Source organism: Leptopilina heterotoma, unplaced genomic scaffold (genome assembly GCF_015476425.1).
Source record: "Leptopilina heterotoma isolate Lh14 unplaced genomic scaffold, ASM1547642v1 Lhet_114, whole genome shotgun sequence".
NCBI classification, from domain to species: domain Eukaryota; kingdom Metazoa; phylum Arthropoda; class Insecta; order Hymenoptera; family Figitidae; genus Leptopilina; species Leptopilina heterotoma.
The window spans coordinates 183,437-211,404 of record NW_025110833.1 but is presented as its reverse complement, the minus strand read 5'-3'; the positions used below and the strand labels follow the sequence as shown (position 1 = coordinate 211,404).

General features: G+C 24.3%; 2 protein-coding genes across 12 annotated transcripts in view; both read left to right on the top strand.

Annotated features, from left to right (window-relative positions):
• LOC122508464 (ubiquitin carboxyl-terminal hydrolase 31-like) overlaps window positions 1-6,489 on the top strand; it is a 38,531-nt gene extending 32,042 nt beyond the window's left edge. Inside the window, exons 3-4 of the mRNA XM_043621835.1 lie at window positions 262-1,696; window positions 4,689-6,489. Of these exons, the coding sequence (XP_043477770.1) occupies window positions 262-1,696; window positions 4,689-4,811 (1,558 nt within the window). The 3' untranslated portion in view covers window positions 4,812-6,489. The remainder of the gene's footprint in view (window positions 1-261; window positions 1,697-4,688) is intronic.
• Window positions 6,490-7,643: 1,154 nt separating this feature from the next.
• The window catches only part of LOC122507076 (protein tweety), a 41,372-nt gene continuing 21,047 nt past the window's right edge, over window positions 7,644-27,968 (top strand). For 3 of the 11 annotated variants that reach the window (XM_043619675.1, XM_043619664.1, XM_043619588.1), the window contains exons 1-4: window positions 7,649-7,750; window positions 17,266-17,583; window positions 18,684-18,959; window positions 27,094-27,311. The gene's annotated coding sequence lies outside the window, so the exon portion shown is untranslated. Of the gene's footprint in view, window positions 7,751-8,219; window positions 8,439-11,945; window positions 12,211-17,265; window positions 17,584-18,683; window positions 18,960-27,093; window positions 27,312-27,968 lie in introns of those variants that run through there. The other 8 variants (XM_043619596.1, XM_043619656.1, XM_043619613.1 and 5 more) reach the window with 8 other exon arrangements.

Genomic DNA, 27,968 nt, shown 5'->3' with positions numbered 1-27,968 from the left:
ATTATTTATGTAAAAATGAAGTTACTGATGTTTTCGAATAATTTTACAAATAAAGAAATTCGTAAATAAATGAAATAGAACATTTTTTTTAGTATCTAATAATTTTTAGAGTGAATTAGAATATTCTTTAGGTTTAGGGAAAAAGTCAAAATTCTGTCTGGAAATCAGGGGAAAATAAAGTTAAGTTTTTGTGGCAACTCTGTATATGGACCATTTTTTTCTCTGATTATATTTTTCTACAATTTTGATATTTTTTTCTAGGACCTTCTCGGATTGTCAACCATTGTCAGTAATAACGGAGAACGATCCTCTTTATTGTGTTGAATTGCCCCAATTGAAGGAACCAACCGAGCAGGCCTACATCCTCCTAGTCTGGATTAATGTTCTGGTGAAGGGAAATTTACGTGAACGATTTGGAAGTCCTTACACGATGCAAATATCCCGCGAGACATCCTACGAGGATCTGCAAAAACTTTTATTAAAAGAAATGCATGCAACACTCGCTGACGATGTTCTAACTTCAAGTCAAAATCCAGGTTTGTTTGATATTCGTGTCGCCGATCCGGTTGCAACGCCAGCACAGGACGAACATCCCTGCATTGATCCATGCGTTGAACATCCATTATACACGGAACAAATTGAACAAGCATTGGCACTTTGTGCCGACGATTCCGGTCCACAGCATGTGAAATTAATTCTCGAATGGAACGAGGCAACAAAATCGAATATCATACAAGACGATAGCGATCAAATTGAGGAGCACGCGAGTGTTAAACAATTGAAAACAAATTCGGAATTTGGCGAAAATTCCGTGACACTTGAGGAGTGCTTTGATTTTTACACGAGGGAAGAAACACTCGGCGCTGAGGACGCATGGTATTGTCCGTCGTGTAATCGTAAGCAGGAAGTTGTGAAAAAACTCGGTCTATGGACATTGCCGCATATTCTCGTGATACATTTAAAGAGATTTCGTCAACAATCAAAGCAACGTTCCACGGCAAAATTGACAATGTTGGTTGATTTTCCACTTTACGGTTGCGATATGACGCCGCATTTGGCGAACAGTGATAATCCAACGAATTACACGACACTCGAGACAACTGGCTGGGCATCGTGGAAAAAAGCGACACGACCAAGACAGAGGCAAAATTTTTCCAAATACATTGACGATAATGTTTATGATTTGTACGCAATTTGCAATCATCATGGACAGGATCTTCAGGGTGGACATTATACTGCATTCTGTAGAAATCCATATGACACACAATGGTATTGTTTCGATGACACGCGAGTTGAGCCATTAACTGAATCTGAATTGGTTACAAATTCGGCGTACATGCTTTTTTATCAGAAACGTGGACCGAATAATAATTCAACTGGCAATTCATCGGCTGCATCGACAAGTTCGGCGGGCTCTGGACTCGATCATTGGGTCTCAAGAATGCCGCCGTTCTATTACAATAATAGAAATAGTTGTAATGCACCGAATAGCAATAAACAGAGCAAGTCACAAGAGATTTTGTGCCAAGAGAAAATCGTTAAGGAAAAGAACTTGAATAATTTTAATAGGGGCTGCAGGAATTATGCGACTTTACAACCGCAGAAGAAAAATGTTGGAACGGAAACCGATTGTGGTGAGGTTGATCATTATTCAGATGTTGAGGCACCCACGAATTATCCATCGAGAAGAGATTGGGTTGGTTGTTAATTCATGTTACATAATTTGGACATTTTTTTCTTTTTTCTTTACTACTTAAATCTCATTTTCTTTTTCTTTTCTTGAGAGAAAATACAGAAGAAATTACTTCTTTTTCTTCCTTTTTGAGAATTTTTCATTTCTAATTTAATTTTTCATTTTTAATTACTAATTTTGTCCTAATAAGTCAAGACTAATTAATGAACTAAAACAATTTTCTATCAGTGGAATTTTCATTCTATTATCTTTATTTGAATTTTTTATTCAAAAGAATTCTAAACATTTCAAATATTTACTGAATTGAATTCGATTTAATTAAATTTAATTAATTTTATTTATTAGAAATATTTATTTACGACTTAATTTATTAATTTCTAACTGGTTTTTTCTATTGTGTTTATTAATTATTAAAAATTATTATAAACCATTTTAAAAATTAAATTGATAATAATAATAAATGAAAATTCGATTGAAGAATAAATATTAGTGGAGAAGTTCAATAAAATATTCTACTGAATTTATATTTGACTCAATAAGATTTTTGTTAAAAGAAAATTTTCTTAAAAGAAGAATTGGACGGGTAATCAATATAAATTTTGGCCAGCTTCCCATTTTGGAATTCTAAAATTATAAAAACCAATGTTACAAATTTTGCTGTAAAAATGTTGATAATTTAAATTTTCACTCTATGAATAATATAAAAGTTGCATTTTTTTAAAAATTAAAAGTTTCCATTAATGAAAATGATTGGAAAATTTTATTTTACCATTGAATGATAGAATGAAAGAATTTTTGTTAAAAATATTTTAAAAAATTGAATTTTGGAAGTTATAAATATGAATTCAGAAATTCAATTATTTTCAAATGTTATAAAAATTCTTCACAGAAATTCAATTATGTTCAAAAATTAAAAAACAATCCTTGTCAAAATTTCAAGAATCTTTATAAATAATAAAATTCTTTTCCGAAATTAAATTATTTAAAAAAAATTTGAATAAAATTCTTGGCGAAATTTCACAGCAATTCAAGTATTTACAAAATTTTTAATACATTTCTTCGAAGTGATTCAATTATTTCCATAAGTAAAAAATTTTTACAGGAATTCAATTATTTAAAATACAAAATTTCATAAAATTTTTCGAAAAATATTAATTATTTAAAAAGATTTTTTATAAAATTCGTCGCAAGAATTCAATTATTTAAAAAAATTTAACAAAGTTCTTTTTAAGAATTCAATTATTTTTATAAATAATAAAATTCTTCACCGAAATTCAATTATTTTTATAAACTTGATTAAAATTTGTTGCAAGAATTAAATTATTTTCAAAAGTAATAAAATTCTTCAAAGAAATTCATTTATGTTCAAAAATTAAAAAAAAAAAATCTTATCAAAATTTCAAGTATCTTTATAAATAATAAAATTCTTTTCCGTAATTAAATTATTTTAGAAAAATTTTAATAAAATTCTTGGGAAAATTTTAATTATTTTTATAAATAATAAAACTTATTGCAGGATTTTAATTATTTTAGATACAATAGATATTTTAATCGAATTCCTCCAAAAATGTAATTATTCTTAAAAATTTTATTAAAATTTGTCTAAAAAATTCAATTATTTAAAAATTTGTTTTTAAAATTCTTTATGAGAATTCAATTTTAAAAAATATTCAATCATTCAAAAAAGTAATTTATTTTTTAATTTGAATAATTGAATTCTTCTAGAATTTTCTAATAAAAATTGATTTAAAAATGAATTACCAAATAATCGATTTATTATTTATAAAAATAATTGAATTATTGCAATGAATTGGGTCAGGGAAAAAGTCAAAATTTTGTCTGGAAATCAGGGAAAAGTCAGGGAAAAATAAAATTAAATATTTGTGGCAACCCTGAGCATTTTTTTTTATTCAGAAATATACAAGAACTATGGAATAAAAATATTTTTTATTTTGATATTTTTTCTGTAAATAAGTAAATAAATTGGATTAATAAATAATTTCTTGATAATAATAATAATAGTTTCTTATTCTTAATTTCGAAATAAAAAATAAACTAGTTATGTGAAGAGAATTCTATAAGGATTAAAAATTGTATTTATTTGAAATTTCTTTAATTTTAATTCTATTTAAATATTTAATTTAATGAAAAATAAATTTCCAGTGCATTTAATAAGAATATGTTAATTTTACTTCGAAAATACGAACAAGAAACTATTTAGTGTCTAGAAATTATTTATCAATTTCTTATTTAATCCATTTGGTACATTTATTTAAAGAAAAAAAGATTTTATAAAACTAATTTCATTTTATTTTAAATATGAATAAATTAGAGTAATAAATAAATAATTTCTTTACACCAGAATAGTTTCTTGCTCGTATTTTTAAAATAAAATCAATAAATTAGTTATATGAATAGAATTCAAAAGAATAAAAATTGTATATTTAATTTTCATTCCATTTCATTGAAATTCATTCAATTTTAATTGTACTTAATGGAAATTTATTAATTTTATTTCGAAAACACAAGCAAGAAACTGTTTAGTCTCAAAAAATTATTTATTTACTAATCCAATTTATTCATTTATTTAAAGAAAAAAATGAGAAAAAATATTCCAATTCTAATTTAAATTTCCACTAAATATGAATAAATTGTAGTAATAAATAAATAATTTCTTGACACTAAATTCTTTCTTGCTCGTATTTTCGAAATAAAAGAATAAACCAGAAAAAATAGAATTCAATAGAATTAAAATTGTATTAGAAATTAAAATTACATTTAATTTAAATTGAATCGAATTAAATTGAAGTTGAATCAAATTAAATTTATGTTAATTAAAATTAATTAAATTTGAATTGAATTAAATATGAATTACATTTAATTTAATTTAATTTGAAAATAATAAAAAAAATTGACAAATTGAGAAAAATGAAGACAACATTTATTTTTAAGACAATAGTTGAAATATTTTTAAATAAGTAAATTTTTTTTTCAGGCATCACCGAAACCAGTGAGAAGAACGTCATCAATCACCTTAATTCCTCATATACCGCAGGCAATAATTCAAAATGCCAACAATGATCCGGACACAACAGTGATACATGAATCAACATTGTAACACACAATTTAAGCCAGACTTGATTGTCTGGCCTATTGAGCATGGCTCAACGAGTGCCTAGAAACTGGCGTTTCCGTTAAGTCTGAACTCAACGTAAAAAGTAGAGAAGAAAAAGACAATTCAACATCCCCTAAGCCACATTTTTTTTCTTATCAAAAACAGAGAGAAAGAAAGAAAGAAAGAAAGAAAGAAAGAGAGAGAGAGAAAGCATCGATATATTTGTAACTTGACTAGATTTTCAATCCCTCCTCCCTTAAAAAAAATAATTCAAACTTAAAATTTATATAATTATTAACTAATGCAGCAGATAAAAAATCTAATTACAACGAGAGATCTCAAAAAAAAAAAAAATGTTAACTTCTCTTTTTCGAATTCTATTTCTATAAATGCGCCAAAATAGAAATAATTTTTTCGTGTAAAAAATGAAACAAGTTCGAGGCATTAGTGAATTTCATATTTATAGAACATTTGTACGGATTGCGTGAATTGCTTAAAATGAAAAGGTAGTTATATTAAAGTTTAAGAGTGTGATGAAATCTTTATATCTGATAATAGATACACTGTAAACCTATAAATTGGCCCCGAAAAAACTAACTTGTCAATGTAAATTGTCGTTTTGCAGAAGGTCCCAAAGAAAAAATTCTTAATTTTAATTTTTTTGTTTTGTTTTAAATAGATTCATTAATTATGAAGAATTATTATAATAATTGTTATAAATAATTAGTATCCTTGATTAATTGCATTTTAAAATATTTTTTATTTTATTTATTTTTTTTTTACTTTTATCACTCTGATAATATTAAAAACCTTGACAATAAGAAATTTTTTTTTTAATTTTAATCTCGAATGACAATTTTTTTTGCTTTGAATGCTCAAATCATTCTGCAGGACACTGTAAATTGACATTTACTTTTTTGAATTGTAATTCGCTTAGATTGTAATATTTATATTGTATTTGTATTACCCACTAGTGGCCTTACAATAATCAATATCGATACATCAGTAATTCAATATTCACATTTGTATAAAACAAGAAAAATATTTACTATTTTTACTTTGAGCATTTTTTTTCGATTGTTTGTTTTTTTTCTAATGCGTCTTTAAAAATAGAGTTTGTGAAAAATACGTCACACGAGAGTCACTGAATCTTGAAAATTGGGAATTAATTTTTTTTTTTAAATCTAAAAATGTAACTTCCACTTTTTCAAATGTTCTTCCAGTTGTATTTTAAAGACTTGATTAATTTTTTTTTCTTCGTTTTTAATTATAAATATCAAGAGATTAAGACTTTCTTGGTACAGTGACTTTTTTTCTTGTGACTCAAAGGGTACCAATATATTTTTTTTTGTATTTTATTATTAAAAATACTCTAATCTCCCAATTTTAATCATCATTCCATGAAAATGTTTTCAAATGAAGTTAGAGAGGAAAAAATAAAATGAGAGGGGGAGAAAGTGAGCGAGTAAGAGTATTAAATTTATAAATGAAAAAGTGAGAAGATTTATATAGAAAAAAGTATATATATATAAATATATATGTACATTGCGTATATATATACACAATATAAAAGTATAAAACACAAGTGAGTGTCGAAGATATTTAAGTTATTTTAAAAATAATGTTTACAACTAGTCACACGATTCGTGGACAGGGGTAGAAAATTATAAGTGATTTAAAAGAAAAAAAAAATAAATTCAAGTTGTAAAAGAAAGATTATTACTATTATCGATTATTACTATCATTTTATTAGAATTATTATTTAGAAAAAAGTTATTAATTATGTAAATCTCGTTAAACGACTGAGAGATATTAAAAAAAAAATTGTCGATTCATATTATTGCTGATTTTGTTGAAATAAATAGAAAATGTATATGTACTAAAATATTTTTTCATTTCGACTCATTTTTTTTTAAATATTTATTAGCTTTATTATAATAAAGCTGTTTATTTTATTTATTTATTATTCTTTGATATTTTTTGATTAAAATTTTAATTAAATAAACAAAATTGAAAATTTGAATTAATTATTTAATTAGAATTTTTTTCACTAATTACAATTAAAAATTGAGTAAATAAATACAATTAAAACAATTAATTTTATTGTTAATTAATGTTTATTTTATTACTTATTTTTTTATTACAATTTTTTTTACTAATTAAAATTAAAAATTTAATAAATAAATAAAATTAAAACAATTTATTTTATTATTAATTATAAAGTTAATAGCTTTATTACTATTTTAATAATTGTTAATTAATACTTTATTATAATTATATAATTAATATATTATTATTTAATATTTATATATTTATTATTTAATTAATAATTAATAATTATAATTAGGAATTCCTATATTAAAAATTCAAAAATCAATTGAGGCCTTGGATCCAATAACTCGCCCGACGCTCGGAGGAACGCGCAACTGCCAGTCAGTGAGCAGTGAGCGCCTCTGGGCCACTCACTGCTACCCGACTGGTATTAGCGCGTGTCTTCGAGCGTCGGGCGAGTTATTGGATCCAAGGCCTCAATTTATATTGGCGGGAAATATTTAAATTTGTAAAACCGATCGTTAAAAAAGGGCACTTCCTGTTTTACCGACATGTTCAAATAACATTCGCGAACGACGTGATTTTATTTCACTTTTTCAGCATTTTCCCATAATTTGAATTCGATGGAACTTGAAAAAAGAGTTTCGTATGCACTTTTTCATTGCCACCATCAGTAAATTGCACACGCGCATCATGTGCAAAATGCAAGATCCTCTCTTCCTGAAAAACATAAAACATGGCGCCCTGTTCATCAATTCCGATTGGTCGAGACCAGAATTTCCTCCCCACTTATTATTTCACATCAGTCGAGCTCGGATCGCAGTCGCGTGAAGTGTGTTTTTAGTGTGTTATTTTGTACAATTGTTTGGATTTCTCACTGAAAAATTAAGGTAAGCAAATCAATAATTGCCTCGAGGCCTAATATTGATAATTGAATTTCAAATAAATAGTGCATTGAGATCATTTACGATTGGGATAATTGTTGGATTTTTGATGTAATGAAAAAGAGGTGAGAGTGGTGGTGGTGTTTGACAGGCGCCTGATCCTTGTCGAAACTGTTACTTTTTCTCACATCTAAAGTGAATTCTCTCTCTTGGGTGGATTTTCTCTCCTCTAAAAAAGGGGGTTATTATTTCTAAAATTGGTGAATTCTAAGGTTAGTGGATGAAATTATTATTTGCTAATACCCGGCTTGAAGGAAAACAATAACCGGGTGCCTCTCCCTCGAGAGTAAATCGCGGGGGCGCTTCACTCTCAGGATCGATACACAGGACACACACCGTGTCACAATATATTGTAGATGTAGGGCTCATTTTGCTCTGTTTTCTGTGCGTGTGAGAATGCGTGCGTATAGCTCGTAACGCGGGGTTGAAATTTTATTTTCCTTCGACCACCTTTGGTTTTGTATGGCCTCCCGAGAAATTTAAGAGGACGCTTTCGATCTGCTCGCACGCAATTATGCGGGTGATGCATTCTGTTTAATCTAGTTTTTTTTTCTTTTGTGAAATGAAAGAAGATTTTTACCTCGTAAAATTTGACAGTGCGCGTTTTTTCTCGACGGAACTTCAAATTATCTGCGTAAGAAATTTTTATTATCTACATTTCCTATCATGGTTCATTTCTATTGGTTTAGGACTCAATATTTGTTCATTATCACACCAAGTTTTAGATTATTTTTGTCATAATATTGTCACTTGACAAAGAAAATTTCTTTTGTTAATCTTTTCTGACGATGAGAAAATGTGACAGGGGGATAAAATGATTCATATAAAGTAATTCTTTGGTTATTTTCTTTGTTACATATTTGTTGTATGAATATCGAATTTTTAAATAAATTTTTAGGTTATGTTTAATTCTTTAGTCGCGTAACAATAAAAAATCGTTTGTTGTCATATGCAGAAAGTAAATTCCAGATTGTTTAAATCGTTTAAATGTCGTGTAGGAAAGTGAAGAATAAAGTGTGACCAGTTTGTGAAACAATTTTTCTTGATAATTGTGATAATGGTTTAATTATGACTGTTTTTTTAGAAGTGTCAACATTTGTTTAAAAGCACGTTCAACATTCACTGTTTCAGTTTAATCAGCAATAAACTTAAATTGCGTCCAGGGAATCGTATAAATGTCGTGATGCGACTATATTAGCTTCTAGACATTGACTCATTCATTGCACTATCGCAAAATCACATTGCCGGAAATTGCTTTGATAAAACTGGGGGCCGACAAATGCACGCGTGAAGTTAAAGGCGCTTTAACACATTTCATTCGTCAAACTAACAAGTACTATTGTATCATTTGCCTCAAGATTTCTGCATTTCCCCTTATATTTCAATAGAATAATTTCAATTTCGAATAGTCGCAATCGTCGCAATTTAACAATCTCTATCAATACGGAAAAATCTCATTCCTATCCAAATTCCAATCTGAAATTAAATTTTTATTGAAATGTACGTCTATATAATATCAAAAAGAAAAAAAAGCAGAGGAAACTGATCTGTAAACTAAAGCAAAGTGAATCGTTTTTAATTAAGAGTTGGAAGTTTTTTTAAAAAACGACAAGTCAATAAGAATAAATGTTCAGTTATTTGATTTAATTATTATTAGAGTGATCTTTAATGGGTATAATTTTTTTTTGAAAAATACTTAACTTTATAACTTGTGGATAATTAAGTATAACGGTGACTTAAGCTAAAAGAATTTTTATTTTACATTGAAAATATGAAAGGGGGAAAAAGAAATGCATATGAGAATATATTAAAATGCAAAAGAGCAATAAATTTGTCATTAATAACATGATTATTCGCTTAACGAAACGGAACAATTAAGCATGATAATATTTATACAGCGAGTGTTCGATAATTATTATTGTTCACTTGCATTCAATTAATTGAACTTTCCATCAAGAAAACAAATTTTCTCATTACGCATTTTTTTTCTCATTAAATTTAAAACGACAAATACATTTGAAAAGAAGAGGAAAATATTTTTATCGTTAATAATAGTAATTATAATAATGTCAATGATAATAATATCGATGATAATAATAATAATAAAGGTGATCATTTAATTTTCGTAATTGCATATTTGATAAAAAATACTATAATAATAATGATAATAATATTAATTTAATAATAACTGCAGAACAATGTATAATAACTTTTTATACTAATTTTTATAATATACTTTTTGTAAGTTTTGTAACTTTTTACAACTTCGAATCTGAAAGAATTTAATTGGCATAGAATTTTAAGAAAATTTTTGAAAATAATTGAATTTCTTTGAAGAATTTTATTATTTATGAAAATAATTGAATTACCTAGAAGAAATTTATTATTTATGAAAATAATTAAATTTCTGCGATACAATTTAATAAAAATTAATTTAATTAATTTATAATTTCCGCTAAGAATTTTATTAAAATTGTTGAAAATAATTGAAATTCTCTGAGGAATTTTATTAAAATTTTTTTAAAACGATAAATTCTTTTTAAAATAATTGAATCCATGAGGAGAATTTCATTATTTTTAAAAATAATTGAATTTTTGCAAGTCATATTATTAAATTATATATAAATTAAATGAATTCTTTGGAGAAAATTTTGTTTGTATTAAGAATAATTTAATTCTTGCATATTTTTTCGAACAAATTAATTAAAATTCAATAATTATATTTATAATTCTATAATTATTATATAGAATATACTAAAATACATATTTGAAAGTAATTGAATTTCTACGAAAAATTTTATTACAATTTTTTTAAATAATTAATTAATTTGATGAATTTTATTACAGTTTTTGAAAATAAATAATAATTAATAAGTTAATTAGATATAATCAATGAGATTTTTTAATTTTGAATCTGTAATTATTCAAAATTGAAATTGATATTTAAAAATAAAAAATTTTGTAATTTTATTAAAATTTTTGAAACTAATTGAATATTTTTAGAATAATTTTATTAAAATTTTTAAAAATAATTCAATTATTTGGAGGAATTTCATTAAAATTGTATTAAAAATAATTAAATTGTTATAAGGAAATTTTATCAATCATAATTTTTGGGATTAATTAAATTTTTTTGAAGAATTTCATTGCACTTTTTGAAAATAATTAAAATTTGAAGAATTTAATTAAAATTTTATATTGAAAATATTTGAATTATTTTGAAGAATTTTATTATTTATGAAAATTGAATTGTTTTAAACATTTTTAGTAAAACTTTTGAAAATAATTGAATTCCTGAGAAGAATTTTACTTATTACGATAATAATTGAATTCTTGTCATAAATCTTATTATAATTTTTCAAATTATTTTTTTTAAGAGTTTTATTAAAATTTTTGAAAATAATAATTAATTTTATTTGAGGAATTTAATTAAAATTGTCATAAAAATAATTGAATTTTTTTTAAAGAACTTTATTATGTAGGAAGATAATTGAATTGTTTCAAGAAATCTTATGAAAATTTTTTGAAAATTAATTGAATTTCTGTGAGGAATTTTATTAAAACCTTTAAAAATAATTTAAAAACACACCTTTTGATTTTATTTATTATATTTTTATTTTTATGTTAACAATACTAATGATAATAATATTAATGATAATTCTAATGAGATAATAATGATTTTAATTTAATAATAGCTAGAAAATAAGAATAATACTGATAATGATAAAGATTTAAATTTAAAAAGTTATTTAAAAACTGTTAGTGATATCAGAGAGTTAGTTAAATTTTTCATGAGTTTCGCTACGGGAAATATAGGTCGACTTAAATAAAATATCTCACTTAGGCGTGAAAATTTTAGACTCCCTCGACTGCGAAGCAACGACCCAATTAAACCTAATTGAAAATTGATAGGATATTTTACTTTATGAGAGAAGTTCCACTATTCGCAGATAATAATCGTGTGTCAATAGAATTACCTTCCGCCTCTGTATATAAAGGACCAATAGAGAATAACGGTATTTGATCGAGTTAATTATATATATTTCATGTTTGTAAAGGAAAATAATTTTTTATTTTAAAAGGACAAGATTTTTTTATTTCAAAAACAGACAAGATTTTTTATTTTCTTTTCTTTTTACAGAGAGAGGGAGAGAGAATAGTGCAGGAAAAATGTGGCGTAAAAAACGATAAATATAGTTACCATATCTTACTTTCTTTTCCGAGTCTCATTACACACCGTAAAGGAACTATTATAATTCAATGATAATAACATATTACTTACGACAATCACTTAAGTACTCAAGGAGAGAGAGAGAGAGAGGGAGAGCAATTTTCTACTTGAGTTGAATTTATATGTACGAAGGGTCAAAAGTGTCATCATTTATCGAAATTCATCTTCTACTTTGGTATGGTTTCATTTTTTTTTATTGTTTTCGATAGTAGAATTTTCAATTTAATTTCTAATATTATATTATTACACATTTATTTTATTGTTTAGAGTTCAGATCCGTCCTGAAGCAGGAAGTTTAGAAGGGAACTTACATTTATTTCTATCCACTATTTTTTTCTGGTGGTTCTCCAGTAATTTACGATTTTCGGATGTCAGAATTTTTCTTCATCTAATTATTTCTGGAAGTTGTCTCCGCATTTGTCAATTGAGGCGTAATATTATAATGACTGCAGGATTTATTTAATGCCAGTTTGAATTAACAAGCTGTTTTTCCATTACGTAAATAATATTATACTTTCGTATATTATTCAATTTACAAATATTCCAAAACATATTTTATGATAAAGAAGAGATGTCATTTCTTGTTATTAATTCCAAAAGGGGGAAATTATTTCAATGATTTCAATTAATTTCTTCAATATCATCATTTCGTTTGTGATCCAGATTTGTTTTCTGGTTTAGAGAGCTACTAGGATTATAGTCTTTTATTAAAATGTAGAACATTTCTGATTTCCTAATGCCTTCAAAAATTGATTTTTATTTTCTTTCCGGTCAGTAAATATCAATTTCTTATCAAATTCCTTTTTTATTATTCAAATATCTCGCTCATTCCTATTAACATATTTTCAGAACTAAGAAAGTGATTTTTAACGTACCAGACAAAACAATAATTAAAATTTTCCGAAAAGAATTTTGTTCACAATTACATATAATAATTGAATTAAATATACAATAATTGACAATATAAATTTTGAATATTCGACGAATTTTTCTAGCTTGAATTATTTTTTCTTTTTGCAAAAATAGTACAAAACGGAAAATTTAAAGAATCATGATTTTAAATTTAATTGTTAATTAATTACTAATTCTAATCATTAAAAAAGAACTTTTCAGATATCAAGTGATAGGAGTCAGTTTTATTCAAGTTATTGATTTCAAAAAACATAGTTTTTGATAAATAGACAAATGAAGGAGGAGATGATAATTAATTTAATGGAAATATAGGGAATGTGTGCGGATTGCAAAAAAAGAGGAGAAAAAAATTGAAAAAGAAACGAAGACTTTTGACCTGTGAGTTAAAGCAAAACTATGCCATAGTTGCCTCGGGCTTTAGAAAATATTTCACGTGCCCTTTGTGATCGTGGCTTCCTCGGTGAACATTTTCCACGTTCCTTGTGGAAACATGGCTCTAGGCTTTTAAATGAAAATAGCATTTATAGAAGCTTTCATTAATCTTCGATTAAGTTCTAAGCCCTATTAAAAAAGCTCTATATACTGTTTTTATTCTCGCCATATACATATACGCCTTCCACACACTATAATTTTGCTTGAATAAAAGAAAAAGCGCGCGGTAAAAAGTGTGTCGTTGGAAAAAATAATTAACTACGGTTTCAAATAATTTTTAATTTAGAATTAAATTAATTAACTATATTTTTATTCTTACATTTTCTTACTTTTATTATTTATTTATTTTTTCTAATCGTAATAGATATTATTATTATCATTATTAATATAATATAATATATAATTAACTAATTTTATTTTATTAATTAATAACCAAAAATTTTATGAATAAATTTTTTTTATTATTAAAATTTTAGTTAATTTAATATAATTGATTAAAAAAATTTTACTAATTTAATTTCATTGCATTAACAATCAAAACTTTTATAAATAAATTTCCGTAATTATTGAAATTTTACAATAATTTAATTTCTTTATTGATTATCTGAAATTTAATCATTAAATTTCATATGATTACTGAAATTTTAGATGATTTTATTTTATTGATTACCAAAATTTTACCAATTTAATTTCATTCATTATCAAAAATTTTATTTATAAAATTCCTGGATTACTAAAATTTTAGATAATTGAATTTGATTGATTATGAAAATTTTACTTATTTAATTTAATTTATTATCAGAAATTTTATTACAAAAATTCCTAGATTACTAAAATTTTAGATAATTGAATTTTATTGATTATGAAAATTTAACTTATTTAATTTTATTTATTCTAAAAAATGTTACTAATTTAATTTCTTTTATTATCAGAAATTTGATCACTAAAATTCAGATTACTAAAATTTTAGATAATTTAATATTATTAATTATTAAAATTTTATTTCCTTGATTATTAAAATACCTACCATTAATTTAATTTTATTAATTATCAAAATTTTACTAATTAACATAGTTCAATGGAAATTGTTCTCTAATGAAAAAAGAATCTGATTTTAAAATTAAATTTTATCGCAAATTCAATATAATGTTTGATGATGTTTTTATCATTTTTTTTCTTCATTGCGGTAGATAAATCGATTCAATAATTGCTAATATCTCGTGAACATTATTTGCAATTATGCAGAACTGTAGTTTAAACATTTTTAAATTTATAAAACTCGTTTGATAATTATGTAACTGTTTTTTTTTCATTTTTTTTTATAATTAAAAGACATTTTAAAATTACATCCTTCACCAGAAAGGAAATCACTGTAATTATTTGATGAAAATTTTTTATAATTTTAATTAAATTTTGCAAAGACCAAAATCAATTTAATTTTTTTAATAGCAAAAATAAATTAATAATTTTTTGTACTATTTAAAAGCCTAATTTTTATTTTCTTATTATTTTATTGCTTTTTTTGTTGTAATTATTTATATTTTTATTATTATTATTATAATTTTGTGCTATTATTATTATTAGGTATTATTATTAAATTTATTACTATTGCTTTTTCTCTCCTTTTTTTACTATTATCAGTATTATTATTTTTTATTAGCCTTAACTATGAACAAATCAAAATTTATTATTTAAATAATTTCTAATCAATAAAAATTTTTTTATTGAATGAATTTATACATAAAAATAATTGTTTGTTTATTATTTTTTATTATTATCTATTATTAACATTAGATAATAACAAAACAAAATTTAGTTTTTAAATTATTTTTAATCAATAAAAACTTTTTTATTGAATGAAATTATACACAAAAATAATTGTTTGTTTATTTATTTTTTTTTAACATTAATTGATAACAAAACAAAATTTATTTTTTAAGTGATTTCTAATCAGTAAAAAAAATTTTTAATTGATTAAATTAATGCAAAAGAAATTTTAATTATTGACAAAATAAACTTGATTGTTTAAATTATTTTTAAAAAATAAAAACAATTTTTTTAAAATTGAATTTAAAAATTTGGAAAAAAAATTAATAACACTTGGTATAATAATAACACGGATAAAAATAAATTTTTTCCTCCAATAAAAAAAAGGGGGAGGAAAAACGCAACTAAAGAAAACAATAGTACGTGAATGCTAAAGAAGTGAGAGAATTTTATTCATTTTTGTGTTTTCTTGTTTTTTTTTCCTCGGTTTCTTTTATTTTTCGAAACTGATGGATTGCCTTCTTCACGATGTTTCCGACGAAAAGAAGGATAAAAGTTGGAAGAGACAAGGGAAAAATCTGGCACATCTGTTGGCCACATTTATTTATGCGAATGGTTTCGTGTCGCGCTTTCATATATCTATATCTATATGTCGTGGGGATCCTTACTTGTACTTCAGTGCTTTTAAAGGAACGGCCATCTGCCGGGTCGTTATCCTTGTGTATAGCAAGCAAGAGAGACATTTCGATTCTCTAGAGAAGAAAATCTCGCTCCTTCTCTTTTTCTTTTATATCAAAAAAATGAAATATAAAAGATACAGAAGTCATAACTTGAAATTAAATTCGTAAATAAATCTTGATTTCCTTCAGTTTTCTCTGAATCATTGATTTTTTTTTTATGTAATTACTAATAAATTATTTTTTTTTTAGTTGAATAAAATCTCTGGAAAATTTATACAAAAAGTTTGCAATTTAAATTTCGTATTTTTTTTTTTAGAAATGATCTGCTTTGGAATGAATTTTTATTTATACGATTTGAATTGTAAATGGAAAAAGTTTTTATTCAGGTGTAAATGTTCATTTTTTTCCCCTTGAGGAAAAGTACATTGTAATTAATTTTCTTTCAACAATTAATTACTGTTCGCAATTAATTACTTTTTCTGGTCTCAGTTTTTTTCGCACTTTCTTCAATTTTCGTAAAATTAACTTTTCCAATTAGTAAATTGTTTAGAAATAAAGAAATTATTTTTGGAAAATCTTCTTTTCTTGTAAATTAATTTTCTCCGTTAGTGATTCTTCAGTTTCTTCAGTTTTCTTTAGATTAATTTTCCCAATTAGTAAATTTGTTCGAATGAGAAAAATAATTGTTGGAAAATTTCCTTTTTTTGTAAATTAATTTTTTCGGTTAGTAATTCTTCAATTTTTTCAATTTTCTTTCTATTAATTTTTTCCATTAGTAAATTTTCCGCAGAAATAAAGAAAAAGTTTTTGGAACATTTCCTTTTTTTGGAAATTAATTTTCTCGGTTAGCAATTCTTCAATTTTCTTTAAATTAATTTTTTTAGTTAGTATAGATTTTCAAGAAGTAAAGAAAAAGTTTCTGGAAAATTTCCTTTTTTTCTAAATTAATTTTCTCGGTTAGCAATTCTACAATTTTTTCAATTTTCTTTAAATTAATTTTTTCAATTAGTATAAATTTTCAAGAAATGAAGAAAAAGTTTCTGGAAAAAGACCTTTTTTTCTAAATTAATTTTCTCGGTTAGCAAATTTTCAGTTTTCTTTCAATTAATTTTTTTTTGAATTACTAAATTTCCCTGAAATAAAAGAATAGTTTTTGGTAAATTTCCTTTTATTCTAAATGAATTTTATCAGTTAGCAAGTTTGTTTTTAAGTTTGAACTAAAGTAAAAAAGTTTGTAATGAATAAAAAAAAAAAAAATCTGTTCCCTCTTTATAAGTAAATATTACGTTCGAAATTAATTTTAAATTAGTTTTTTCCATTACCAACTTTTTTTTCCAAATAAAGTAAAGAATTTGTATGAATTAAAATATCGTTTGACTATTTATAAGTAAATATTGTGAAAGATGAATGGTTTTTATATTCATTTACTTTTTTTGCAGGAAGAAAAAAAGAGTAGGAGAGAGAAATATAGAAAATATAGAGAAAGAGAGAGAGAGAGAGAGAGTGAGGGAGAGCAAACGAATCATATTCGAGTCGTGCAGTAACATCATAATATTACACGGAGAATTATTCAAGCACCAGTAATTCCTTGATGTAAAATTTTTGCTTGCCAAGAAACGAAGAACCACTCCGTGAGAGAATATTGCATGTTCTCGCGGGGGCACCGATAACAGGAAATATATAGACAGGATAATATGAAAGATTGGAATACTTGCCAGTGTAGAGTTATCGAACTGTGCTCTTATGATATACGAAAGGTATTTGGATTTGAAGATTATTTTCTAGAAAGAAAAAAAAATGCAAACATTGAACATTATTATTGAATCCATAGATGAAAATCTTGTGGAATTGTTCAGTGATCACAAGATCTTTTTCTTATATATGTATTTTTTGACCCTTTCTTCGTAAGTTGGCTTTCACTTCGTCAATTTTTTTTATCCGATATATCGTATTCTTCAATCTTTATACTTTTATGTATGAGCCAAAGAAAATTGCACTCATTCTCTTCTGAGATGCATAAAAAGAATTATTTTCAAACTTCATCTTTTATGAAATGATATAATCTTAAAAATGATCTTTGATCTTTGCTTTGGTTTATCTTTTCTGATTCTTTTTCTTTTTTTTCTGAATCTTTTTTAAAATTATAATTATTGTATTTTCTTTCAAAAAGGATGAAAAAGTTTCAAACGATGCAATAAGAGAATTTTTTCTTTAGTTTCTAAATTTAAAATTTATTTTTAATTTTTACTGCAATTGGTAATTTAGGAAAATATTTTTAATAAAAAATATTTCGTTCATTTGAACTATTCTCTAAAGTTCCGAACGTTCCAATGAACGAAATTTAATTTTTCTTCAAAAATTTCTATTACAATTTTGCATCACTGTAAACAAAATAATTATTACCTATAGTTTCTAAATTTTAAATTTGTTTTTAATTTTTATTGCAATTGAAAGTATTTTATGAAAACGTTTTTAATAAAAATTATTTCATTTATTTGAACGTTCGAAACATTTGTGAATCTGAATATAAAATATTTTCTCTGTAAATTATTTTTTTTTGATCAAAAAGAAATAATTTTTGGAAACCTGATTATTTTTTCTTTATTACATTTTCTGTTGTATTCATGATTTTCTCATACTGATTACTAAATTATTAATTAATTTATTGAATTATTAATAATTAATAATTAATAATATTAAAATTCATTTATTAAATTATGAATAATACCAAAATTAATTTATTCAATGAACTAAATTTTTTTATGCTAAAAAAGAAAACTTCCATAAACTAAACTTTGAAACTCGTTTGTTATTAAGTTTTATGTATGTGTTATTTTTTCATTTGGCCTTCTCGAAGATGATGTTTGAAAATCCCACTCTTAAAGAGGAAGAGAGAGATGGAGAGCAACTACTTCCGCCGATCGATTCCTGGGCTCGCGGTTAACTCCCTGGAGTTCCTTTATGCCACGCCTTAACTTTTGGTGTCCCTGCACCACAGTTTATGAGGTCATCAGAAGAGATCAAAATCGGAAACAAAAGAAATTTTCCACAACGTTAGAGAGGGAAAAAAGAGAGAGACGTGTGAATAGAAAAGCCGAACATCCTCGAAAGAAGATGAAATATGTTTTAAAGGGTAAATCCTTTCCGGTTATTTTCTTCTTGTCTCTTGATCTTTGTTATTTTCCATCTGGCCGTTTTCTCGCACTTTTTTTCTCTCCATATAAAAATAGATAGAAAAAAAGGAGAAAAAAATAGAAGGGAAAGAAAATTTCTTCTGATGTTTAAAAATAACTTTCTAAAAACGGGTTTTTTTTTATTCTTTTTTTTCCTTTCGAATTTAGAAATGTTTGATAGAGGACATATTTCGATAATTTTGACAGTGATGATTTATTAAATTATCAGGAGAGGAGAAATGTTTTTTTTTTAATAATTTGATTATTAAATCCACAGATTATTCAATCTGTGATTTTTGAAAGTAACGTTTTTTTCGAAATCTAAATAATTATTCTTGAAAAGTGAAAAAATGATAAGTTTACTTTGATAAATTGATGATGATGATAAAAATGGTAATTGTTTTTATAAACATAAAAGTAAAAAATAATATATTTTATAATATATTATAATAAAATATAATTCGAAATTCAAATCGAATTCAAAATTGAAAAAATTCACTTTTTAACTAGGTAATTAATTCGAATTTATTATTTTCGAAAATCTGCATCACATTTTTTGCAATAAATCAATTATTTTTATAAATAATAAAATTCTTCATAGGAATTCAATTATTTTAAATGCAATTATTCTTGAAATTCCTCACAGAAATTCAAGTATAATTCAATTATTTTCAATATAATTTTAATTAAATTCCTCGAATAAAAATAATTATTTTTAAACTTTCAATAAAATTTTTTCAAATAATTTGAAAAATTATCAGAAAATTTATCGAAAAAATTCAATAACTTTCGTAAAAAATTTTAATAAAATTCATTTTTGGAATTCAATTGGATTCAAAAATTTTTAGTCAAAATCTTTGAAACAATTCAATTAATTTCATAAATAATAAAAATTTTTGGTAGAAATTCAAATATTCTTTTTAAATTTCAATTAAATTCTTCGAAAGAATTTAATTATTTTCAAAAATTTTGTTAAAAGTCTTTATAACAATTTAATTATTTTCAGTGCAATCTTAATTAAATTTCTCGAAGGAATTAAATTCTTTTTAAATATTTTAATCAAATTCTTCCAAAAATTTCAATTATTTTCAAAAATTTTAATAAAGTTACAAAATTTTTTATTTTTAAATATCCAATTATTCAATTATTTTCATAAATAATAAAATTTTTGGTAGAAATTCAATTATTTTTTTAAAATTTCAATGAAATTCTTCGAAAGAATTTAATTGTCTCAAAAATTTTGTTAAAATTCTTTATAACAATTTAATTATTTTCAGTGCAATCTTAATTAAATTTCTCGAAGGAATTGAATTCTTTTTTAATATTTTAATCAAATTCTTCCAAAAAATTCAATTATTTTCAAAATTTTTAATAAAATTACAAAATTTTTTATTTTTAAATATCCATTTCAATTTTTAAATAATTTCTGATTCAAAATTAAAAAATTCATTTACATCCTATTAACTTATTAATTAAATTATTATTTATTTATTATTTTATAATTAAGTCTAATAAAATTCTTCAAAACAATCCAATTATTTTTAAATATTTGAATAAAATTCTATAGAAGAATATTGGATTTTTTTTAATAGAATTTTAATTAAATTTATCAAAAAAATTTGCAAGAATTAAATTATTTGCATAAATAATATAATTCTTCTCTGGATTTGAATTATTTTTGTTAATAATAAATATTTTCAGAGAAATTCAGTTAGTTTCAAAAATTTGTATAAAGTTCTTTAATAAGAATTCAATTATTTAAAAAAATTTTCATACAATTTTTCAAAACAATTTCCTTTTCTTACGCAGAATTTTGAAAATCGAGTATTTTGAATATTTTTGCTTACAGAAATAATATCGCAAAAATTAGTTTTTCTACCATAATTTAAACGTAACTATTTTTATATTTTAGAATATTAAATTAATTTTACAAATTAAATTATGATTTTTAATTCATAACAATTTTGTTTATTTAAAAATTACAAACTAATTGTTTATTTAATTTTTGTTATTATTAATATAGATTATTATTAATTATTGTTTTCATACTTATTTTTATTATTGATAATAATTGTTTCTGTTAATAATAATTATTTTTGTTAATAATTATTGCTTCTATTAATAATAATTATTTTTGTTAATAATTATTGTTTCTATTAATAATTATTATTTTTGTTAATAATTATTGTTTCTACTAATAATCATTATTTTCGTTAATAATTATTGTTTCTATTTATAATTATTATTTTTGTTAATAATTATTGTTTCTACTAATAATCATTATTTTCGTTAATAATTATTGTTTCTATTAATAATCTTTATTTTTGTTTATAATTATTATTTCTATTAATAATTATTATTCTTATCATCATCACCACTAGTTAATTTTAGCTAATGAATATATCGAGTGGCTGTGAAAAGCGAAATGCAATCTCTCTCTCCAACTGGACCGTAGAATATTCTTATTATCCTTGGAATTCACTTCCAAGATCGTATCCCGTTGTTTCCTGTTTAAACTCTATTGTGTTCTCGATTCGTTCGAATTTCCGGGCGAAGGGCCAGCCTTTTCTCTCTCTCTTTCTCTCTCACTCTCTCTGAATCTATTTATCTATCCTTTTATCTGAATCTATCCGTCCACGTTTACGAACATCTGTTCGTCTCTCTCTTTATTTATTTCCCTTTTTCTCCCCGCTTCTCTCTCTTTCTCTCAATTCTCCCTGAGAGAAAACTAATGCAAGCTCGGTACAAACTACAAACAATTGTAGGAGGCCATTCTGACTGCTAACAGAATCTATTATTCCAGAGTGTTCCGTTTTCTTTTAATGTGTATTTTGAATAACTTTTTTTTATCGCTGATAACAGTCCCCGGGTCCGTATTCGAGTTTAAAGGGCAGTTTTTCTAACGAACTTGAAGTAAAGATTATTTTTTCTCTCGTACTATTATGTTATTTTATTGCAAATATCACGTAATAATAATATAATTTTCAAAGACACAAATTGAAAACTCGAAAAAATAGTCGAAATAACTGATAATTATAATTATGAAATTAATTAATTATTAAATTTTATATATAAATATAATTAACATAATTTTCAAGAAATACAAAATACAATGTCAGAAAAAAAATTACCAAAGCTAAAAATGGAAATAATACGAAACTAAATTTAAAATATCCATTTGAATGAAAAATTACTTCCCGTTGAGACTCTCTTTGAGCAAAAAAAAAAAAAAAAAAAAAAATGGAGGATTCTCTTTTTGAATATAAGAGTGGGTGTAAATATTTCGAGTTCATTAAAAGTACCTTTGTAACTTTTGGTCATGCCACAAAGTTGAATAGACATTTTTTTCTCTCTCCTTTCTTTTTTTATTGCATTGAAGCGTGATTTAAACTTTAGAACTAGATAATATAATTTACTTGCACGAGAGGCAAAGAATGAAGCGCGCATTATTTGACACAAGAGATTTCTATGTAAGGGACATGCGGGGCTTTTAGCTTTAGACGTGTCAACTGGAAGAGAGGAGATTATCCTGTATGGCTCTGACGTTTATAGCCCAAAGAACCATTTGAAAGATCACGCGATATATAATGCAAGTGCAACTGACTTTCAAGTCAATGCGCGTGCTTCTGCATTTAAGAAAGCTCATAAACATTAGAAAAAAGAGGAAATATATCTTGCGCTCAATTTTTCAAGGAGAAAAGGAAAATTGCTTCTCTAGTTGGTTTTTCTTTCCTTTTTTTCGAAATACGTGCAAACTGAAATTTTTTTTTGGGTAAATTTTGAAATTAAGATTTCTTATTTCAAAATACCTGCAAACTAAAATATTTCGTTTTCGTTATAGATTCTGGAATTAGTATTTCTTTCCTTTTTTCGAAATACGTGCAAACTAAAAAATTTTTCTCGCTTTATGTTACAGATGTTGGTGTTGGTATTATTTTCTTTTTTTCAAAATACTTGCAAAAGGAAACTTTTCCTACTCCTACTTTTTTACTATAGATTTCGTTGGTAGTATTTTATCCCCTTTTTCCGAAATTTGTGACAAAACTGAAAATTTTCTCTCTTTAACAAATACTCTGAGTATTTCAATTATCGACTTTGAAGAAATATTGAATTATTTTTTTCTCGCTGTCTAAAAATATTTTGAGTATTTAAATTATCGAAATTTGCAAAAATCTGAATTTTTTTCCCATTGTTTATAATTGAGAGAATTTTAATTGTCGAGTTTGATAAAAATTGAATTATTTTTTTCTCGCTGTCTAAAAATATTTTAAGTATTTTAATTATCGAGATTTGCTAAAATCTGAATTTTTTCCCATTGTTTATAATTTAGGGAATTTTAATTATCGAGTTTGCTAAAAAAAATGATTTATTTCAAAAAAAGAATTATTTTTGTTCTTATTATTGAGTTTTTTCTAAATTTGTGAGAATTTTAATTACATATATGGAATTGGCTAAAAAAGAAATTTGTTTTAAAAAAGAAAGAATTATTTTTGTTTTTACTATTAAATTTTCTAATTAGTTGGTAAATTAATTCGTTTGTAGAAAAATCGGAGAATTTGAAAAAGAAATGGAGAAATTTTTTGCACTTTTTGCTAATATTAATGAAACATTGGAATAAATGGTTTCTTTGATTGAAACAAATCGTTTTGCCTGCGGTAAAACACGATATGCTAGGAGAAATCGTAACTGTGTCATACTTTATCTATATCATTCGATCGGTGCTAAAATACTATGTATATAGAGAGGGGGCATATAATGCTCTGAAAATTATAACTAGAGGAATAATTTATTGTGAGACAGCTTTGTCAATAGTATTTATATATTGAAATTACAAAAAAAAGTAGAAAAAAAATTGCAATCTCATATTTGAAATAAACTCAATTTTCTAAATTCTCTATTCTCCTCTGTTCGTTTATATAAAATCAATTTACACCGAGTTTTTTTTTTTTTTTTAAAGGACAATTTATTTAAATTAATGTAAATTTTTTTCCAATAACTATTATTTGCGATAATTAAAATAATTATTTAATAATGAGTTCGGCAAGGTAAAAATGACCTTTTGTGGAATATTAATTTTGAATTTTAGAGAACACTTTTTGCTTTTTTTAAATTCATAATTATTTTCTCCAGTAATTAAAATAATTGGAATTAATAGATTATTTAAAAATAAATAAGTTTTCTTACACAAGGAATTAATTTTTCCAATTGACTAAAAAAAACTGTTATTAAAAAACAAAGTCAAATAAAAAAAAGTAAAAAAGTAAAAAAGTAAATAAAAATAATAATTTATCAAAATAAATAAATTTTCTTATTTCAAAAATTATTTTTTGCAATAATTAAAATACAGACAGCATAAGAAAAAATTATCTTTCGTACAATAGTAATTTTTAAATTTTAGAAAATAATAATTCAATAATAGAAAAAACAAAATGAAATAAATACTTTTCTAAGAAAATGTGACTTGTGACTTTTTTCGACTTTTTTTGTGAAAAAATGCGACTAATCGACTTTTTCGAGATTTTTTTTTTAGTAAAATGCGACTGAAATTTAAAAAATTTTTTAAATTTAAATTTTTTAATTTTTTAAATTCAAATTCAAACCTTTTTGAAATTAAACAACTTATAAAAAATTGCTATAAAACATGAAGAAATCGATCACTCCGAATCTTCGACTCGGAGCAATTGATGTCTTCATGTTTTATAATAATTAAAGATTTTTAATTATTTTTTATGAAAATAATTGAATTATTGGGAAGAAATTTATAAAACATTAATAAGTAATTGAATTTTGCAGAAGAGTTTTGATATTTATTTAAAAATAATTGAAATTTTGAGGAGAATTTAAAAAAAAATTTGAAAATAATTGAATTTCTGAGAAGAATTTTCTTAATTTTAAAGATAATTGAATTTTGCAAAGAATTTTATCAGAACTTTTGAAAATAAATAAATTTTCATGATAAAATTTATTATTTTTAAAATTTTGACGAGAAATTAAAAAAAAATTTTGAATAATTGAATTTCTGCGAAAAATTTTATTACTTTTGAAAATAAATGAATTTCAGAGAAGAATTTTATTATTTATAACGATAATTGAAATTTTGACAAGAATTTTATTAAAATTTTTTTTAATTAATTGAATTTCGGATAAGAATTTTATTGTTTATAAAAATAATTGACATTTTAAAGAGAATTTTTAAAAAAATGTTAAAAATACCTAATTAAAATTTTGCTATGAATTTTATTAAATTTTATTAAATATTATTCCGGATTGTTTGATATTAAAGTATGTGTTGTCGAGAAATGTGATTTTTTTTACAATTTTGTGTTTTCTTTTTGGCGTTTTTTCTAAAATTTCATGCGACTTTTTTCAGACTCTTTCGGAAATTTTATGCGACTTTTCGTGACTTTTTTTGACTCTTAAAGACGATCCGAGCCCTGTAAATAAAACAGTAAATAGAAATAATAGTTAATCCAAATAATTATTTTTCTAAATTTACAATTATTTTTTGCAATAATTCAAATAATTAACAAAAGAATACTGAGAGCGAGAAAAAATTTTCTTTTGTGAAAAAGTAACAATTTTTTCGGAACAATTTTTTCATAAATTGTTTTTCGGAGTTTTTTTTAGAAAAAATTTACTAAAATTAGAATTGTTGTGTAAAAAATATTACTTCCATTAACTTTAACGAAAAAGAAAAAAAGATAAAGGGGAAAATAAGGGGGAAAAAATAGTGATAATAATACCTACTGTCTCGTGAGGAAATTTAAAAAAATTCAGAAAAGTCGAGTAAACTACATACTTTGTTAGTTCTTGGGAATTAGAACCCATAAATATTGAATCCCATGAGATTCATAATACATACAATATCCCTCTCTCTTCTTCCTCCCTTTCTACCATATATAGGTAAAGAATTGCGTGACTAGGCTGGTTAGAAGGTCGTGTCTTGTCTTACAAAATAATCTACAGCTTCTACAATGATAAAATATTGTATAGTGCACTGTCACTTGACAATGAAACTTGACGTGTGATCCTCTCGAGGCGAACAAAGTTTTTCGAACAAAAATTCATAAATACAAATAGAATATTTATATTCTTTGTATCTCAGCACTTTTTCTTTATGAGCAATTATTATTATTCTTTCTAATTGAAATGCACAATTATTATTTCTGTTTGTTTGTAAACGAGGCTTGGAAAAACAATTTTTATGACTTTTTTACAAGTTTTTTTTGCGTAAATTATTATTCAGGAAATATAAACGAGAAACAATATAGTGATTTGAATAATGTGAAAAATATTTCTGAAAATCTTTGTATAAATATTCACTAAACATTTTCAAAAACATTCGGAAAATATAAAATATTCGAAAAATGTTTGAAAAATAATTATAGAAATATTCGAAAAATATTTGCAAAATAATTATAGAAATATTTGGAAAATACTTGTAAACATATTAGAAAATTATTAATAATTCGGAAAATATTTGCAAAAATATTCTTGAAAATAATTGTAAAAATATTCGAATTCGAACGAAGGGGAAAAAGAAAGAAAATTTTTTTATTTGAAATTGAGGGAAATGTGGAATATTACCTATATAGAAATTCTGTATTCGTATCAACGGTTGTTTCGATTTTCCGGAAATGAAATATAGGTCATAGTTGATTTAATGCTGGGTATCGACAATTTAATTATATCTCGATTTAATTTATCGCAAGTGCATTTCACCATCTTGTAATCATTCCGCATTCTCTCGATTTTATTTTTTTTTCTTCTTCTTCTTCCTTTTCTCGTATTTTTATTTTCTTTATTTACTTTCTACTCTTTTTATAATTTTCTCGTCCATTTTTTCAAAACATTTTTTCTCTCTTCTCCACTTTACGGATATGAATTTAGTATAAATAACACTCGACCAAATTTCGACCGTAGAAACTAATTTTCTTTTTTCACCCTTGAATTCTATTTTAATTAATTAAAATTTTTATTTCGAATTTTTTTATTTTCAGAGACATAATATTTCTTTCACTTAATTTAATTATTTTTTAGAATTTCTCGTATTTTCTAATTTCAAATTTTTATATTTTTTTCTTTCTTTTTCAGAACACTTTTTACACACAAAGAAATAAGGATTTCGTGTGAAAATAAAGAAAAATTCGGGACGAGAGCTTTCAATTATAAATGAAATCATAACACACACACACACACACTCACAGTGCGAGGAAATGGAAAAATTAGAAACCTAATCGGAAAAATTGCTTTATTCACATCTCAGGGAGAGAAAGAGGAGGAAAAAAACAGTTGATTTTTCAGAAAATGAGGTTCGTATTTTTCGCAATCGCAAAAATGGGACTCAGTTAAAGATAAGACACAAATCAGACGTTGTTAACGAGATTACTCGTGGGAGCGGACGTAAAATGAACAAGCATCTAGAAAAGAGAGAGAAAGGAAAAAAAACAGAAGACGATTTGAAGTTCGCCATTGCTTTCAGCCGGAAGCTCTTGTGGCTTGAATTGGTGAAAATAGTTTCGAGGATTCTTCATCTCTTTTCTGCTCTAACTTCCCGTTTTTTTTCTCTCTCTCTCTCTGTCTCTTCTTCTTTTTCTCTTTCTCTCTTCATCTCTCTCTCTCTATATATATTTTGTACTATATACTCCAGTTCGCGAATGCGTTTCTGCGAAGTGATCTTTAAACGAACATAACGGGTGCGACGACCCAAACCGAGCAAAAAGAATCCTTCTCTATAAAGCTAAACTCTGGTGGTCGATAAAAAATTCCAGTCGGTTGTTTTAGGCGCTCCTTATACTCAAATTGCAAAGCAAAATTTATCACAGCTGCCTCCCACGATTTCTCACGCCAATTTTTTTTTCCATCCCCTTTCGCCCCTTTATTTTTTTCTTTTATTACTTATATATATATTGTTCCCTGTTTCCTCTCTCTCTCTCTCGTTTTTTCTTCAAAACAAAATTTTTCCCCTC